The sequence below is a fragment of the Puma concolor genome, chromosome E1 (assembly GCF_028749965.1).
Source record: "Puma concolor isolate L17-30 chromosome E1, mPumCon1.1.hap2, whole genome shotgun sequence".
NCBI lineage: Eukaryota > Metazoa > Chordata > Mammalia > Carnivora > Felidae > Puma > Puma concolor.
This window is the reverse complement of record NC_141680.1, coordinates 57,947,587-57,965,844: the sequence shown is the minus strand read 5'-3', so window position 1 is coordinate 57,965,844 and position 18,258 is coordinate 57,947,587. Positions and strand designations below refer to the sequence as shown.

The 18,258-nt window shown below is 52.6% G+C and overlaps 2 protein-coding genes across 5 annotated transcripts in view; one reads left to right on the top strand and one right to left on the bottom strand.

Moving 5' to 3' along the window:
* The window catches only part of MRPS7 (mitochondrial ribosomal protein S7), a 3,487-nt gene extending 1,344 nt beyond the window's left edge, over positions 1 to 2,143 (bottom strand). Inside the window, exons 1-4 of one of the 2 annotated variants that reach the window (XM_086688027.1) lie at positions 2,040 to 2,143; positions 1,095 to 1,286; positions 910 to 973; positions 370 to 537 (exon numbers count right to left, since the gene is read on the bottom strand). In XM_086688027.1, the coding sequence (XP_086544153.1) occupies positions 370 to 537; positions 910 to 973; positions 1,095 to 1,286; positions 2,040 to 2,086 (471 nt within the window). In that variant the 5' untranslated portion in view covers positions 2,087 to 2,143. Of the gene's footprint in view, positions 1 to 369; positions 538 to 909; positions 974 to 1,094; positions 1,287 to 1,822; positions 2,003 to 2,039 lie in introns of those variants that run through there. The other variant, XM_025927592.2, reaches the window with a different exon arrangement.
* Positions 2,122 to 18,258, top strand: GGA3 (golgi associated, gamma adaptin ear containing, ARF binding protein 3). Of its 3 annotated transcripts, none has more exons than XM_086688020.1 (17): positions 2,122 to 2,258; positions 8,872 to 8,956; positions 9,083 to 9,158; positions 10,540 to 10,638; positions 11,346 to 11,469; positions 11,725 to 11,828; positions 11,963 to 12,043; positions 12,432 to 12,569; positions 13,113 to 13,194; positions 13,307 to 13,423; positions 13,754 to 13,996; positions 14,383 to 14,453; positions 14,757 to 15,070; positions 15,316 to 15,524; positions 15,828 to 15,997; positions 16,171 to 16,281; positions 16,498 to 18,258. In XM_086688020.1, the coding sequence occupies exons 1-17, from the start codon at positions 2,219 to 2,221 to the stop codon at positions 16,606 to 16,608; spliced, it is 2,175 nt and encodes a 724-aa protein (XP_086544146.1). In that variant the 5' UTR covers positions 2,122 to 2,218; the 3' UTR covers positions 16,609 to 18,258. The 3 variants fall into 3 exon arrangements, with proteins under 3 accessions (XP_086544146.1, XP_086544148.1, XP_086544147.1); XM_086688021.1 differs by lacking the exon at positions 2,122 to 2,258 and adding an exon at positions 2,295 to 2,656; XM_086688022.1 differs by lacking the exon at positions 13,754 to 13,996.

The window sequence follows — 18,258 nt, the reverse complement described above, 5'->3', positions numbered from 1 at the left end:
AGTTCAGGAAATGGTGATGAAGCATCAGTTACGGGTCAAGCGCTACTCAAGGCACCGGGAGATGAAGAGGAGTTATAAACACAGTCCCTCACTGCAAGAAGCTTACAATTTAGAACAGGGCATAGTGGACAGAATGGGGGTGGGGTGGGCTTCCAGAAAAAGTAATTCGGATGATTCTTTGCTCTCTTCCCCTCCCATCTTCGGCCTGTGAGTTTTACACTAGGACTCCGACGAGCAGATTCTGACAGAACCTAGTCCCTATAAAACTATCAATCTTGGCCTTGCTCTGGACCCTCCCCCTCGCAAGCACCCCCCCAACCATCTTGTTTCATGGGTGGGCAGCCCTGCGTTCCGGCCCCGACCACTCACTTGGTAGAAATGGCCGCCTCTGAGGATGGGTACCAGCCCAATCACAGGCTCACAGTTTTTCAGTGCTTGGTGGAAGATGGTATAGGGGTTGCGTTCGATGGATGCCCGTTCCTCTGCAGAGGCAGCATGGTACTTCTCAAACTGCTTCCTTTTCACAGCTTCCAGAGTCTGCAAAGGCATACATTGAAAGACACCGCACCAGCCTCCCTACAGGGTTTTCCCAGTTGAGCTAGTACCTTGCCCTTTACTCCTCCCATCCTGCTATCCTACAACAGTGCAGCTCCTCTCTCAGAACTTCTAAGGCAAAGTTCCTAAGTGCCTCCCTCTTTCTGAGCGAGGACCAGGCAAACAGGCCAAGATTTGTGATTGGGGGAGTGAATGGTGGTGGCCGACTCCTGCAGGATGTATTAAAGTCACCACCTCCACCCATACATAGGAAGGTCATTCTAATGGCAGGTATGTGAATTTGTGCTTTTTTTATGCTAAAGTGAAAGCCACATACAAAGCTGTAAGAAAGCAGACGGGAGACGAGCTGCTTACCTGCGCCATGAGGGATCTGGCCAGGACTTTGTTTCCTCCTTTCATTATCATGTTGGTGAATTTACTTCAAGAAGAAAAGCAACACGTTTAGGTTTCCAAGGCCTAGGATTCCACAGAATCCTAACTGCAGACCCTCCCTGGTATAGTCCCAGTCTGTGGAACAGAAGTATTTGCTTCCATCTGACCTGATCACTGGGTCTTCAAACACAGAGCTTGTTTTCGACGCTGGGGCAGCTTTGATATGCTGAGTCTTCCTGAGTTCCCGCTCATACTTCTCCTCCTCCGTCAGCTCTGCCAATGGCTTACGGTAATATTCTTTGTCAACCTGTGGATCCTTGTATTCAGGACCATAGCGGCTCCCCCTCACCTGGGTTAGCCTAAGAGGGGGGAAGAGGAAGAGGCGGGCAAAAGTTGACCCCACAAGAGAAAAGGCCTTACTTAATAGGCATGTTTGCCAACCCGTCGAGGAGAGAGAGGCAGGGAGAGCGTTAGGCAAACCTGAACGCAGTAATTCTGGCTCTTGTCCCAAGAGGTAAGTAAACTCCCCCCAAAAAGGCCAGGAAAGTCTCCCCCTCGTCAAGTGCCAACGGTAAGGAGAGCCTCCTGAAATCACAGGATAGGCGCCCCGCCTAGGCAGCTCTCCCCCCACCTCTCCCAACACAGAAAATCCCAGCGCTGAGCTCTTTCTTAAGACCGCGCTTTCAGCTTCCAATCAGAACCTCATCGCCGGGAACAATCACGAAACCTTCACACTGGCCCAAAGTCACGCAGCTAATTCAGAGTCTTGGACCCAGGTGTCCTGGCCCGCAGGCTCTGTCCAGGTCCCCGCACGGTCCGCTTGTGGTCCTTTCCTTCCCTGCAGGTCTCTCCGTGAAGACCCAAGCGGCCCCCCGGCTTCCCGCCGCCCTCCTACCCTGGAAACCGCAGGAGACGATTCCGTACGCCCAGCGCCAGAACCGGCCACCCTCGCGCAGCCTTCACCGCGGGCGCAGCCATCTTGGCTGGCCACAAGGACCCCAACAGGGCCGTCCTCGGCGTGCCTGAGCGAGGGACGGCAGGCGGGGAAAAAGCTCCACAGGGTCCTAAATCTGTGCGTCACCCTATTAGTCCGGACGTTAAGAGTCTCTCACTCCGAGGTCCAAAGGGAAGAATCGAAAGGAAACTTTCGGCTTCTCATCCGTCGCAGTCTGATTCGACCGTCGGCGGCGGGGCTCTCTCCTCTCAGGCCCCATGCACGCCCCGCCCCGGCTCATCTCTTGCAAGTTCTCGCGAGGTTTGAGGCCGCAGGGCCGGCCCGGGCGGCTGCAATATGGCGGAGGCGGAAGGGGAGAGCCTGGAGTCCTGGCTGAGTGAGTAGCCGCGGCCGCTTCTGTCTGTCCTCGAGCCCCCTCGCCGCCCCCGCTGCCCCCCCTACACCTCCTCCCAGGGTCCAGTGGCGGCGTCTCCTAGCAGCTCGCGCTTCGGCTTGCCCTCGCCGCAAGCTGTCAGCGATCACGCCCCTTCCCCAGCAGGGCGCCCGGTCCCCCTCCCGGCGCCTCCTCCCACTGCTGCGCGCGGCGGCGGGAGCTGCGTACTGTCCCGGCCCCGCGGGCTGCGGAGAAGCGTCAGCTAAGTGCTCCCGGCTGACATGCATCGGCGATTTGGGGACATTGTGGTGGGGCCCCGCTTCTCAGACCCCCGTGCCTCAGTCTCAGACCGAGGGAAAAGCCGCGGATTGGGGCTGAAACTTCGGGAGCGGTGGGCACCAGTGAGTATACACATACTGCTTCAGAATTGCGACCATGTATTTGAGAAGTGGCCGCTTCGCTGAGGCAGAATGTTTGAAGTGAGAATAATCCAAAGTAGGGTAAAGAACAGAGCTCTATTTTCCTGCAGCGGCCAAAGCTTGGTTATGTCTGTGTTGGGAGACACACACACTTGAACACCTTAACGAGTCATCGTCGATAGCGTACTCTGAGCAAAGCTGAGGAACACAGCCTAGTGCTGTAGTTAGAGCGGCCTTTGCTCTAATTGCTAAATCATATTTCTGTTAAGGAAATACAGGTTAACCTTGTTAGCAGGTAGTACTCTGCTGAAGGGTTAATAAGTTAACTTTCCTATGGGCTAGAAGAGGCCCTTGGAGGCCTCTTTAAGTGAACACAGATTGGGCAGGATGGTGACAGGTAGGATGCCTAGGAATTGCCTTGCGCAGAGACCTCTTATGTACTAGAGCCTCCAGGCTGTTTCCTCCAATGGCCTGAGCTTTCTTAATAAGAACCCCCCTTCAGGTTGTTGAACCCAGGTTACATTTGCAAAATCTGCAGTTGCAGGCAGGTCACAATCTTCTGTATATATGGAACTGTTCTCTAAGGAGCTCAAAGCACTCCAAAGACACTCATTTAATTCATTTATCAAGTATCCTAGTGAAGCAGGTACTAATGGCACCATTTCACAAAAAGAGGACACCCTGACTCTAATCAATGTCCAGAGACATCTAACCAGATATAGATATAACTACACTGGAATTGGATGTTGTTGTTGTTTTTTAAGTTTATTTATTTTGAGAGAGAGAGAGAGAGAGAGAGAGAGAGAGAGAGAGAGAGAGAATGAATCCCAAGCAGGCTCTGTGCTGTCAGTGCAGAGCCCATCCCAGGGCTCAATCCCACGAACCGTGATAACATGACCCGAGCTGAAATCAAGAGTCAGATGCCCAACTGACAGAGCCACCCATGGGTCCCTGAAATTTGTTTGATTCACGAATATGAATAGGGACGTTGAAGTAATTTGACTTAAGCTGAGTTTAATAGACTAGATTTAGAGTTATATTTTGAAATAGGAGAGGGACAGACCTGTTTTTGAGGGAGAGTAGAGATTGTGAGTGGGGGAAGGACAATGGTGTCTGTAGACTTTAGAGCTGATACTGGCCTTTGATTTTTCCCATTAGAGTGACATTAGGGGCAGTTCAGATTCCTTCCATTCTTATCCGTCATTCACCTTCACAGTTCTTGTGACTTATTGGTGTGAACTTGGCCAGGTGAACGAACCAGTGCTTGGGGTTTAGCACTATTTTAGTCTAGGTCCTTGTCACTCTGTGGATTGCCAGATTTATTATAGAAGCCTCTACTGGTCCCAGTGCTTCAGGTGTCTCCCCACGTCCCTTCTGTCCACTTGGCATTCTGCTCCCAGAAGAGCACTTCTGTGGAATCAGGTCGTCCCACTGCCGCACGCCTCCTGCCGCCTCTTGGTGGCTTCCTGAGCGTCTTCTTGCTTTGCTAAGTCAGATGTGTTCTTGTCCCATCAGCACACATTGCTCTCCTTCCCTGGAAACCCTGTTCTCCTTTGCTTAACTGAATGCTTTAAAACCCATCCCAGATTCTCCTTGTCCACGGACTGTCTCTTGATGACTTCAGCCTTTTCTGAATTCCTGTCATTACTATAATCAGTCCATAAGAAATACCTGTTATGTGGGGCGCCCGGGTGGCTCAGTCGGTTAAGCATCCGACTTCAGCTCAGGTCATGATCTCACAGTTGGTGGGTTCAGGCCCCCCGTCAGGCTCTGTGTTGACAGCTCAGAGCCTGAAGCCTGCTTCGGGTTCTGTGTCTCCCTCTCCCGCTGCCCCTCGTCTGCTCATGCTCTGTTTCTGTCTCAAAAATAAGTAAACATAAAAAGATTTTTAAGAAATACCTGTTATGTGAGGTATTATGAAAATTAATTAAGTTCTATCTGTCTTTGCCTTAAGTTCGGTAAAGGTGATCCTGGAGTGGATAAAGCATTATTAAAAAGATACAGGTACAAGGCAAGAACTGTAAATGCTAAAATGCAGGCAGTTTCTTCAGGAAATTGGGGAGAAGTGGAATGGAAACATGATTCTGTCAGTGAGGAGGTAGCATTTGATCCAGGCCTTAAAGACTGGGGAAAACTGGCTAAGAAAACACTGGACGGTGATGTAAATAGAGAAACCATATAGGAACAGGTTTTTGGCTGGTTCAGGCAGGTAGTTCCAGTAGGAGTGTGGTGGGAGAGAAATCTGGGAAGTTAGAACCAAATTCTGGAAAAGCTGGAATTCCAGCTCAAAAAGCTTAAATTTCGACAGTTATCAGGTCCCCGTTCTTACCATCTCTCGTGAAATCAGTGTTTTACAAGGGTTAGTGTAGGGGTTTTATATAGGATGGCCAGGAGAAATTCAAGAAGCAGGTGAAGAAGGGGTTGGGGTAGGGGCAGAGGTAAGAAAGGAAGGAGAGATTTAAAAAGATTTTAAGGGGGGACACCTGGGTGGCTTAGTCGGTTAAGCGTCTGACTTTTGATTTTGGCTCACTGTGAAATCAAACCCCATGTCGGGCTCTGTGGTGACAGCATAGAGCCTGCTTGGGATTCTGTCTGCCCGTTCCGTGCTTGTGCTTGCTGGATAAATAAATAGACCTTGAGAAGGAAGGGACCCTAGGTTGATGGAAATGGGTAAGAGGGAAGGGGTCAGCAATGGGGGTTCAAATCCGGATGCCTGGATGTGGGGGCAAAAGGAGTTTTTGAATGGTGGCACCATTTTTCTTTAATTTTTTTAATGTTTTATTTATTTTTGAGAGAGACAGCGTGAGAGGGGGACAGAGGATCCAAAGTGAACTCCGTGCTGACAGCAGTGAGCCCAGTGTGGGGCTCGAACTCATGAACCGTGTGATCATGACCCGAGCAGAAACCGAGTCGGATGTTCAACCAACTGAGCCACCCAGACACCCCATGATGGCACCATTTATAGAAATAGGGAAGTCAGGAAGGAGAAGTAATGAGCTTGTTTTAAAACTTGTTTCTGTAACAAATCATATACTCTGATTTTTTGCTCTGGTTATTTTGCACGTGTTGCACCAACAGAGTATAACCTCCTCAAGGCTAGGCTCTGAGTCTTGGACTTTTTCTGTAGTCCCTCTATGGCCAAATGCTCTGTACTTAGTTTTCCTTTAGTTACGTTATTGATTGATTGAATAATATAGTACAATACAGTTCATCTGTGTAGTTAATTTTCTGTGAGCACTTAACAAAGACTTGGTGACTAAGGCCCTCTTGATTCAAGACCCTAGCACTGAAGGCTGACTCTTGATTGCTTTTCCATCCTGTATTCTTGCCTCTCTTAATCTCTAAGTAATACGTTACATAGAATTTGTCATCTGTGAAATGTTTGAGCTGTGTTGGGATTGGGTAGCCAGTGTTGCCCCTACTTGAACCATCCCCACTTGACCTTTTGAGGCCCCACAACAGTCAAAACTAGTGTTGGAACTAAGCTGAAAAATGAGAGCAGAAAATCTGGATGCACAGACACACAAGAGAATAAGGCTTTGAAGAAAGACCTGAAAATAGAAACCTTGAGTCAAAGTAGAGTCCAGGGCTAGCTCTAGAGGGTGGGGTCGACAGGTGAGGCTGTGGTGTCAGCTCTGTGCCAGGTAATAGAGCTTGTTTTGTGGGTGGAAAGTTGTGTGCATCTGCTGGAGGGAGGCAGTGGGCAAATGGAGAGATCGAGTCACCCAGAAGTATCCCCAGTTTTCTTCCAGTTCCTAAGGATGCTGTGGTCAGCTTCCTGAGTAGGCTGGAGAGCTGGAGCAGATACTCAGAACCAGGACTGACCGTTGCTGAACAGGGGCTGTTTGTGCCCACATGTAGGCAGAGAGCTCCCTGCAGAGTTGCAGTAGAAAGGTCTGTCCAGATGAAAGGAAGTGGGATTCCGGAGAAGTTGAACCCAAGTGAGAAGGGAGTGGGCGTATACTTGGAAGCAGAAGTGCTACAAGAATTACAGGAGGCCTGGGGAGAACACGTGTGGTGACGGTCCATTGCTCACGCACGTGTGGGGGCAGGGGAGCATCCATGCAGCACTCCCCGCCGTCCTTTTCCAGTTGTGAACAGTGCAAGTGAATGCGTTAGTCTTTCTTACGCCGTGAAGTACGTGACTCTTCTCAAAATGATAATAGCAGCGATGGGAGGGGTATGGCTTCTCAGACCATCTTCTTTTTGCATCCTTCAGCTTCTTGATGTCATGTGAGAACTTTAAGCATCTCAAATGATGGGGATTAGTAACACAGCCATGCTAACACCTGAGAAGATATCAGGCAACTGATGGGAGAAACATGGGGCTTCTGGAAGGTGACAGCTTGTAGGTCACCATGGCAATAAATAGCCCCTCTTGACGGAATTAAATTAATTTGCTTCCTTTCTAGCTTGACATTTTAAAGGGCCTGCTAATTCTCTCTTCATGATTGAGGACAGACATTTCTCTTTTCCTCCAAATAGGAGCTCAAAGCATCAGAATCTTGTTGCGATCAGAGCAGAAACACTGCCAGGCACGCGCGCTGCGTCTGTGGGTCCTGCGCGCCTTCCCTCCGCCTCCGGGTGGCGTCTGCTGACTTCTTGCACCTCAGAGCCCTCTTTGGGGCAGGGTGGGGGTGGGGAGATGCTGGGAGGCCTTGTTAGGATTTGGTCACGGAGCAAGTGATTTTTGATATTAGGAAAAAGGAAGTTAAGAAAACACAGTCACGAGAAACCAGAATTCAAGAACTTCTGATTGTGTGGAGGGGCTTTTTCGAGGTTCTCTTGCCCTGCTTTTGGCACTTGTGGAAATGTGTGGGAGCATGGGGATTTAAAAACGATTTACGCCTTCAGCCTTCCATTCCTCTTCTGAACCTGAAGTCCTAAATTTAGCAAACAGCTTGAGAGTGCTTTCTGGAAGAGGCAGACTCCAAGATCTGAATCAGAGGTGGGAACACCCTTAACCACCCCTAGCAAGGTTCTGGGGGATAACAGGGGAGAGGGGACCCCACCAAATATTAGGAGACTTGACATTTAGCACGTGGGTTTTAAACCCTCAGTGATCCCTCTGAGAACTCTCCAACACTTGTCTTTGTCCTTAATCATAGGAGACCACTTATTTTTTTATTATTATTTTAAAAAAAAATGTTTCAAGTTTCTTTCTTTATTTTGAAAGAGAGAGAGCGAGAGCGAGCAGGGAAGGGGCAGAGAGAGAGAATCCCAAACAAGCTCCTCACTGTTTGCACAGAGCCAGATGTGGGGCTCTAACTCACAAACCGAGAGATCATGACCTGAGCTGAAATCAAGAATTTGATGCTTAACTAACAGAGCCACCCAGGTGCCCCATAGAAGGTCATTTAAACTGTAGGGGCGGTCTGTATCTGCGGTCCTGGGGATGGAGCATGATGATTGGTGTTCAGTAGGGGCTCATTAAATATTAGTTTCACTTAAAAGGATGACATCGTGGGGGTGCCTGGGTGGCTCAGTCGGTTAAGCGTCCGACTTCAGCTCAGGTCATGATCTCACACTCTGTGAATTCGAGCCCTGCTCAGGCTCTGTGCTGACCGCTCAGAGCCTGGAGCCTGCTTCAGATTCTGTGTCTCCCCCTCTCTCTGCCCCTCCCCTGCTCATGCTCCGTCTCTCTTTGTCTCAAAAAATAAATAAAAAGATTAAAAAAAAATTTTTTTTTAAAGGATGACATTGTGTACAATTTAAAAAACATTTAAAGCGTTAAGGAAAGTTGGGTCTTGAAAAAATGTTTGAAGGGTACATAGGAAATACATTTCCTAAGTATATATATATATATATTTTTATCAAGTATCACCTGACTTTAATTTCTCCAGGAAACACTTCTTGATAACTCCTACTTGCTTAATAGCTTATTTTTATGTAACTAGAATTATTTATACTTATTTGTTACATTAAACATTTTTGCAGATATCAGTTTGAAGATTTTTGTCATTTGTGTTTATAATTATTCATCTGTACTATCGACCGTGGTCAACTCTAAGCTTTGCAAGGCTGAGAATTTGTTTTCCCTTTCATCTGTGACTTTCAAAATACTGGACTGACCTGTTGAGGATTTTCTTATCAGAAAAGAAATGTGGAAACAAACTTAGCTTCACATCAATGCCTAAAAATTGTTGGAACACTTTCCATTGTGTCCTCAATTGTCCTCCGCTTTGCTCTGTCCCAAGATAAAGCCACCAATCCTTCCAACCGCCAGGAGGACTGGGAATACATAATTGGCTTCTGTGATCAGATCAACAAAGAGCTTGAAGGGTGAGTCTCAAAGCCGTTGGGAGGCAAGTGGGAGAGAGCTGACTGTAGAAGTAAAAACTGGCCAAGGAGGGCCAGTCACGTGGTCCCAGGGTCAGTGCCTGAACGCAGGGTCTGCTTGTCTCCCAGGCCACAGATCGCTGTCCGACTGCTGGCCCATAAGATCCAGTCTCCACAGGAATGGGAGGCAGTCCAGGCCCTGACGGTATGTGGTTTCATTGCGATGGTGGATTTCAGTGAGCCCAGGCCTTTCCTCATGCGCCCACTGGGTTCTCTGGGGTTTTCGTGGCTCACGTCCTAAGGCAGCTGGAAGTCCCTGATACTAGATCTATCTGGAGCGCGTTCTGTAAACTGTCCCACGAATGCGTATGACTGAAGTGCAGTCCCTGCACCATGGCCACCGGTCTTGTGGAAGAAGCTGAGTGGCTAAGGGAAGGAGCCAGAGGCAGGAGCCCTGAGCCCAGGGTGGAGCCCAGAGGCGGCTTCTTGAAGAGATGCTAACAGCTGTGTTGCCAGTTAAGAGTTAGCCAACTAAAGGAAAACGAGGCAAGTAAAAAGTTGTTCTGTAGCTAAAAGTGACGCTAGCTCCTGCTGAAGGCACCACCGACAGGTGGAGCTTAGTGTTTATTCAGAGGGGACAAGTGTGGCACTGAGCCAGAGGTGGCTGAGCTCACAGGATTCCTAGGTTCTCCCCGACTTCAGCCGGGTCATGCATGGGAAGGGCGCTCAGACGGCTCACGTGCACACCTCTGTTGCGTTCACTGCAGAGAGAAGGCCTTATAAAACAGTGCTTCTCAACCTGGAGTGGGTTTCCTCTCCAGGGGACCTGTGGCAGTGTCTAGAAGCACTTTTGGGTGTCACGTGTCATGGGGCATTACTAGTATCTAGTGACTAGAGGCCAGGGATGTTGCTGAACATCTTACAATGTACAGGACGGGCTTCCACAACAAAGAATGGCCCAGAACGTCAGTAGTGATATGCTGGAAAACCCCTGCTTTACAAAGTCAGAAGCCAAAAAAGGGAACACTGGGGTGGAGCTCTCCTGGGCATAAACCGCAGGCCCCAGGGCCCCAGGAAGCACCGAAAACTTAAGGTAGTTTATGTGCCTCAGAAGGAAAATCGATGGGAGCAGGGAGAGAAAATATGTCTTTGAAAAAGAAAACTGTTTAAATATTATCTTCCATCTTCCCCAAACATTGATCAGCTTATAGCAAGAGCCCTGGACCCAGAGTCAGAGAAACTTTCTGTGTCTGGGCCTCAGTTTCCTCATCCAAATGATGAGGGCGGAATCTTGCAAGCAGGCACTTTCTACGACAGACATTCAACTGTCTTGGTATCTGGGTCCCAGTGCTTTGTTCTTTAGTTCCTATTCCGTTCCCCAGGTTTAAGGGGCCCAAGGTGTCCGTGATCCTGTTGCCCTGATGCTCCGGGCGGGGTGGGGGGAGGAGGGGGGCAGTGCACACAAACTTCCCGATCGGTTTCTTCCTTGTGAAGGTCTAGTCACTGTGATCTATGTGCAGGGTCCTGGCTGAGCGCCAGCTCCGACCCTCACCCGCACTGAGCACCTCCCCTCCATGTGGCTGTAGGTGCTGGAGGCGTGTATGAAGAACTGTGGCAGGAGATTTCATAATGAAGTAGGAAAGTTCCGGTTTTTGAATGAGTTAATCAAAGTCGTCTCTCCAAAGGTCAGTCAGTGGCGGTTTTCTCATTTCTAGGAACTCCTTTCGTGTTCCTCCCCCTCTCCCGTCTTACTGGCTTCACCTTGCAGCCGGCATCTCCACAGAGCTGTCTTTAGAGAGCTGTCCACATCTTGTCCTCAGAGAGCTAGGCCCTGAGTGTAGCAGGGTGACCATGAGGCCACAGGGACAGGCAGCCCTCTGATGGACTCCTGGCCTTAATGTGACAGGTGATGTGGCCGCAGGTGTTAACGCGTACCCTGGCTGGGGGGGGGGGAGGGGGGGCTCCTGGGACCGCGGTCACTTTTCTTTGGTCCGTCTTCCGTAGGTCTAAGGAGTTACTCTTCTCATCACTCAGCCGCTCAGCTTCTGTTGCTCGCTGGTGTTGCTTCAGCTCTAGGCACCACTTAAAGCACAGGGAGCAATTTTTCATACTTCAGACATTCTCATTAATTCCCCTGAGATAAGTTGCCATTGTTTCTGGGAGATTGTGCATGGAAACTCCCTGTCTGAGCACAGACTGTAGCCCTGATAGATCCTGCTCTGCCACGGTGGTGTCCTTCTATGTCACACACACCGGACACCTGCCGCTCTGGGACAGGCCTGAAGACTGGGGCTAACCAGCCACCTTTCATTGCCGTGAAGAGAGCTTTCCCATGGTCTCTGCCTCTGACACCAGTTACGAGGTTTTTCCCTAATTTCCTTTTGCCTCTTAGTACCTGGGGGACAGGGTGTCTGAGAAAGTGAAGACCAAGGTGATCGAGCTGCTTTACAGCTGGACATTGGCCCTGCCAGAAGAAACAAAGATCAAGGATGCTTATCACATGTTGAAGAGACAGGGTATGTGCTTACCTTCCCTTGGCCTCCGAGCAGCCCCAGAGGCTGGTTAAGGCCAGGAAGAATGAGGGGGTGTCTGCCATCCCCTCCTGAAGGGAAGATCCTGGGAAGGGCTCAGCTGCGGTTTGATAGGTTGAGATGGTCCTCACCCCTTGCAGGTCCTGGTCACAGGGCTATGCCCGCCCTCGTTGTGTGAGGAACGGCCACAAGGTGACCCCAGCCTGAGCAGACACTCCGCCCCCTTATGTTCCCTTTCAGGCATAGTGCAGTCTGACCCACTGATCCCCGTGGACAGGACACTGATCCCCTCTCCACCACCTCGTCCCAAAAACCCTGTTTTTGATGATGAGGAGAAATCCAAGGTAAAGTGCATCCCGGCCGATAGCGTCCTCAGATGAGGCGTGGGCTCACTCAGTGCCATGGGGGCACCGGTTCCTCTGCGGTCTCCCAGGTGGGGTGTTACCTTTCCCTTTACCTTCGGTACCTCCTCTTCCAGCTTTTAGCCAAGTTGTTGAAAAGCAAAAACCCAGATGACCTACAAGAGGCCAACAAGCTCATCAAGTCCATGGTGAAGGAAGTGAGTGGGCCCTGGGCCTTGGGGCGGAGGAACTCTTGACCACAGAACAATAGTCCCTTCCCCTGGTGTGAGGCCTGCTGCTTGCCCTTGCCCCCAGCCCTCATCTGGAGAGGCCAGAGAGCGGGAGGCGCGCTGGAGCTTCTGGGGGGAGAATGGACTAGAGGAGCAAACCTGGATGGGGCCAGCCTGGGGGGTAGGGCGGGCTGTTATTTTAAAAGAAAAAGTGCGTCAGGACTGGGACTTGTGTTTCCCAAGAACCGTGCATGAAAAGGAGCTTCCACTGGGACTGGCCTCTGCGCGTGTCCTCTGGTGCAGTCCTTGCTGTGGGGCATCAGGGGCCGTGGGATGAGTCTAGTTAGCTTTTTCTCCTTGATCATCTTCGATACAGGACGAGGCACGGATCCAGAAGGTGACCAAGCGTCTGCACACTTTAGAGGAGGTTAATAACAACGTAAAGCTGCTCAATGAGATGCTGCTTCATTACAGCAAAGAGGATTCTTCAGAGGCAGATAAAGAGCTCATGAAGGTAGGCGCGTCTCCGGGGGGCTGGGCTCTGGGAACGGGGGCCAGCCTTTGCTCAGTACCTGCCATTCCTCATTAATCAGCACGGCAGCCGGGTGGCGGTGGGAGCAGTGACACCCCCATTTTACACGAGCTGTGGCTAACTCAGGCTCGAAGAGCCGTGTGTACACCCGAGTCTGTGTGACCCCGCGGACCCACCATCAGGGCTCACTTCTCTCTGCCTCAGGGACATTTGGGTAGAGAGACCCACCCTGTGCCCCTGACGCTGCTGCACCTTAGTCCTTGGTCACATAGATGCTCTGAATTCTGAGGCATGTGCTCACCTCGGGGACAGGAAGGGACACACTCCCACTGGTCCTAAGCAGACCTTTCGGGTGATCCACCGTGGTGACAGCTGGGAGCAGGAAGATGTGTGCTCTGAGCCCAGTTCTGCCGGTAACTGACCATGGCACTAGAGGAGCCCCCTGAGCGCCTGGACGTGAACACCGCACCGGAGGATTTCCAAGGGACTTTGTAGCTCTCATTTTTAGGTCTGGGACTCTTTCAGGAGCTGTTTGATCGGTGTGAGAATAAGAGGCGGACATTATTCAAACTAGCCAGTGAGACAGAGGACAATGACAATAGTTTGGGTGAGTTCAAGAGTAGTTGGCAAGGATGACCCAGGAATGTGGGTTTGGCCCGGAGGCGTGGAGTGGGGGAGTGTCATGGCCTGGAGTGAGAAGTACCTCTTTTCTGCTCTAGGGGACATCCTCCAGGCCAGTGACAACCTCTCCCGGGTCATCAGCTCTTACAAAACAGTCGTTGAAGGGCAGGTGGTCAATGGTGAGGTAGCCACCTCAGCCATTCCAGACTCTGAAGGTAAAGTGTTCCAGTTCTCCATTCTGGACCCGTCCAGACCAGCCCCGGGCCCCACCACCGAGCCATCCAGACCAGCCGTGGGCCCTGCCACCGAGCCATGAGCCCTGAGCGCTTGACCCACAAGCCATCCTGCAGGGCCCAAGGGGATTCTGAGCCACTCCAAGTGGTCCTCCAGCTTCCCAGAGGCCAGGAGCTGTGGACAGGGTTTTCTTTGCTTGCTTCTTTTCAGTGTTGCCCAGGCTGGAGGCCGCGCTCAGGGTTCTGCTTCCTTCTGTGCAGCCACTAGAGTGGCCCCTAATCAGTCCCGTCCCCCTCCATTCGCCCATCCAGGAGACCACTCCAGGGACCAAGGCACTCTCATCGACCTTGCTGAGTTGGACACACCAAGCAGCTCATCCTCAGTGTCGGCCCCGGCCCCTGCCCCACCGTCCTCCGGCATCCCTATCCTCCCTCCACCCCCCCAGACCTCAGGCCCTGGGCGCAGCCACCCATCCAGTCATGCCGAGGCCGCCCTGGGACCCAACAGCACAAGCAATGCCCTCTGCCTGCTGGACGAGGAGCTGCTCTGCTTGGGTGTGTCCTGGAGGGGCCAGCAGAGCAAAAAGGCGTGTGGAATCGGGAGGAGGGCTGGGGGGTGGCTGTGTACTTAGCAGAGGTGGAGAAGGGGGCTTCAGGTGGAGGGATAGAGTGCAGTTCAGTGGCCTTCAGGGCAGTCTGCACCCAGGCTTCAGCATGGACGCAGTGGACTGTCCTGCTCTGCTCCCCACCTCTGCGCCCCCCACCCCCCACCACATACGGAACATAAGGACTGAAGAGGATCCCTCTCCCCCTGGAGGCTGCCTGGGGGAAAACCTCCCCGCCTGTCACCCCTTGATGCTCATTTTGTCATGTGACCTTCCCTGGGTGAGGTGGGACTGCCCAAGGCAGAGCCCCTTCTCACCATCATCTTCTGTTTTCAGGCCTTGCTGATCCAGCCCCCACTGCCCCTCCCACAGAGTCAGCTGGAAACAGCCAATGGCCCCTGTTCCAGGTAGGGACATAGGGGACATCACTAAAATGCTCGACGAGCTTCACTTCTCTTTCCCAACTCATCCTCAGCCCCAGTTGGCTGCAGCCAACTGCGGCGACTGTCCTTACTCCTTGGGGCACTGCCCTGCGTGCATTTAGGAACGTGGATCACATCCAAGGGCTGGCCTTGGCCTCAGGAAGCTGCTCGTCCAGTGGTGGGGTCACAGGGCCCCCAGGGAAGGGGGCCAGAGTTGGAGACCCGAAACCTGCCACCTGCGGCAGACCCCTCCACAGCCTTTGCTCACGCACTTTCCATCCCTAACAGAAGGAGCAGCTGGACCTGGACTTTGGCGGCCCCGAGCCCGGGAGTGCTGCCGCCAGCCCCTCGGATGGGCCTCTCGTCCCGCCCTCAGCACCGTCCGCGGGCAGCTCCCAGGCTCCACTGCCGCCCTCCTTCCCAGCTCCTGCGGTCCCAGCCAGTGTTCCCGCCCCCAAACCAGGCTCCTTCTTGTTCCCAACTGGACCGGCCCCAGCCCTCAAGGCTGAGCCCACAGCCCTTGGGTACCACGGCTCGGCTTTGGGCGATAGCACCCTGCACCAGCTGGATGCCCTTGATCATCTTCTTGAAGAGACCAGAGCGTAATGAGTGGGGGAGAGCTGGGTTGGGGAGGGCTGGACCTGGGTTTGGCAGAACCAGGGGCAGCTCCAGAGGGTCTGGGGATGTGCCCTTTTGGCCTACTGAGTCAGGTGGGAATCTGGAAACGGTGGGAGGTGGGGTAGTAAGAACCGCTCTGCCTGGCGGGAAGGGGAGAGGTGCTTTGAGGGGTTGGCGCTATAGCTTCCCCAGGTCTCTGACTTGCCTTGTCCTCCTTCCTGCCTCTCAGGACTTCAGGTCTGGTGAAACCCGTCTCCTCCATCTTCTTCCCTGGGGCCACCACCTCCCCTCTGGTCCCCACCAGCACCACTGCTCGGCCTCTCCTCCCCTTCTCCCCTGGGCCCAGCAGTCCTCTCTTCCAGCCCCAGGGCAGCCCCATGAAGGGGCCAGAGCTCTCCCTGGCCAGTGTCCATGTTCCCCTGGAATCTATCAAGCCTAGTAAGTGTCGGAAGCATGGGGCAGGAGGGGATGTGGGACCCAGGCTGTGGGGTCATAGGGAATGAGGGGTGGGCACAGGCTGTCTGCCCAGGTCCCTTAGAGCCAGACATGACCCGCTTCCCTGCTGTCTTGGGTCTCTCCTTGTTGCCACTGGACTCTTGGGAGGTTCTGAGAGGCTCTTTCCCAGATTCTTGCAAGGAGCCTGCTGGCCACAGGGTTGCCCGGTCCTGCCCACTTGGCTGTGGCCAACACCCTCTGGGCTCTGTGAGGTTTCTCCTTCACCCACATGATCTCTCCTCACAGGCAGCGCCCTTCCTGTGACAGCCTATGATAAAAATGGCTTCCGCATCCTCTTCCACTTTGCCAAGGAGTGTCCGCCTGGACGGCCTGACGTGCTGGTGGTGGTAGTGTCCATGCTGAACACAGCTCCCTTGCCCATCAAGAGCATCGTGCTGCAGGCCGCAGTGCCAAAGGTACCCCTGGCTTCCTGGGGCCTCTAGAGGCAGAAGTAGCCTTATCTTGAACCCACTGGGTTGAGGGGCCCTGAGGCCAGCAGGCAGCAGCCATGTGTCCATTGTGACTCCGGTAGGCTCCCTCCTAGGGGCACCTGCCATCTCTCTTCAAAGGAGCTTCTCTTTTTCTTCAGTCAATGAAGGTGAAGTTACAGCCACCCTCTGGGACAGAGCTGTCTCCATTTAGTCCCATCCAGCCGCCTGCAGCCATCACCCAGGTCATGCTGCTGGCCAATCCGCTGAAGGTGAGCTAGAACCAAGGTCCGTCCTGAAGCCCTAGCTGCCCCAGATTAGGACCTCTGCCTCCCAGTTTGAAGTGCCATGATACCGCAGCGTTAACCGTGTCCCTTCCCTACCCTAGTTCAGTGGCCGAGTGAGCCTGGGGTGGTGATGGGAGCACAGAAAGGGCCCCAAGGTTTGAGGAGAAGAGGAGGTCTCACACGCTTGCCCCTTTGTCACAGGAGAAAGCGAGGCTTCGGTATAGGCTGACCTTCGCCCTGGGAGAGCAGCTGAGCACAGAGGTGGGCGAGGTGGACCAATTCCCTCCTGTGGAACAGTGGGGTAACCTATGACCCCAGAGGACTCCGTGTCACCTCCGCATTGAAGCTCAGGCAGGCTGCCACAAGACAGGAGGGCTCTCTGGTCCAGTCATTCTCCACATCCTGACTGCAGTGCTTAGAGCTTTGATGCGGAACAGGGGCCCTGGGCATTGCTGCTGGGAGCCAAGCTGCTGCCGTGATGATCTCTCATTGGCCCCCTAAAAGGACCTGGTTTTTTGTCTACCTGTGTGACTTGAAGTGGCCATGTGCTGTCAGGGGTGGGGAGTGGCTCCAGACTCTGCACTATCGCCCTGGGAACGAGGACCCAAGGCAGGGGAGTAGGTTTTTTCCTCCCATGCTGGCATCCTGATGCCATAAGGGGGGAGGGCTCTAAAGAGACTTGGCACCCTCCCTCAAGGACCGTGTTCTCACACCCCCCCAGAGGCCTCAGCCCCCTCATCACTACTTTGTGCTTCCCCTGCTGGCAGGCTCCTCTTGGGAGGTAGGCAAAGCCCAGTGGTCCCAAGTGGCCCTGGGCATAGAGAAGTTGACGTACTACCGAGTCCCCAGCCCTGCCTTCCATGGGCAGCAGCATTCTGGAATGGCCGCTGGGTGAGGAGTTGTGTGCTCGTCTCTGGTGGTTGCCGGCTGTGTCCTATGGACGTCGCAGTGGGATATGAAACTCAGCCTATTAGAAACAGAACTTGGCCTTGTGGCAGCCAAAACTAGGGATACAAAAGAAAATGGAAGAGAACCAGTGTCTCCCCTTCTCTGGAAGCAGGTACTCAAAGCTTTCTGGGAAAAGTGTGCCTCCTGCCTTGGGAATAGGCCATCCTACTCACTACCTCTTGCTTGGCATGAAATAAACTCTCCTGCCCTTTGAGTCTCTGAAGGAGAGGACAACTCCCATCATCCTCTGCATTCTCCTGCTTAGGCTTCCCCCTCTTCCCACCATTTGGCCTGTGGTATGGCATGTATTTGGGAACAGGCAGCCTCAGGGTCAGGCATATTGCACTAGACTTCTTACCTGTTGCCTAGGAACCTTGACTGTCCCCAGCTGCTGAGGGGCATGTCCGCAAGATACGGGGTCTGGAGGTGGTGAGATTAGGAGCCGTGCTTGAATCGAGTCACCAGACCCTATTGCTTCGGCAGTGCTCAACCTCCGACCGCTTGTCCGAGTTGCTCCTACCAGATGCAAGTGGGCCAGGGACTCCAGGCCTCACAGGGCAAGAAAGGGACAACCATCAGCTGAGGAAAGAGCACTCAGCTCATCTGGGCTTAGCTGGATGGCTCCAAGCCATCTCTGGGGAAAGGTGGCACATGCCACAATCCCTGATCCCTCCCTGCACTTTGCCAGGTTTCCTTACTGTATCAGAAGGTCCTCTCCCGCTTCCTTTCCAGCTTCCACAAGCAGAATTCACTGCTTGATTATTAGAACAGGTCAAAAGTGAATCCATTCACAACATACAGAGTAAATCCAAGAGCTTTCCAAAAGCCAGCTGCTAGCAGCCCTGGGAAGGTTTATGGGATTACTGTGTGAAAATACACCTTTATAATAAGCTTTAGACATTAAAATTGAGTGTTACTACTGAGGTCACTGCTTTGTGACAAATGGCTGTATACAATATCCCAGCTCTGCTGCCCTTGTTCTGCTGCATGTCAAATAAAATCATTTTTGCCGTA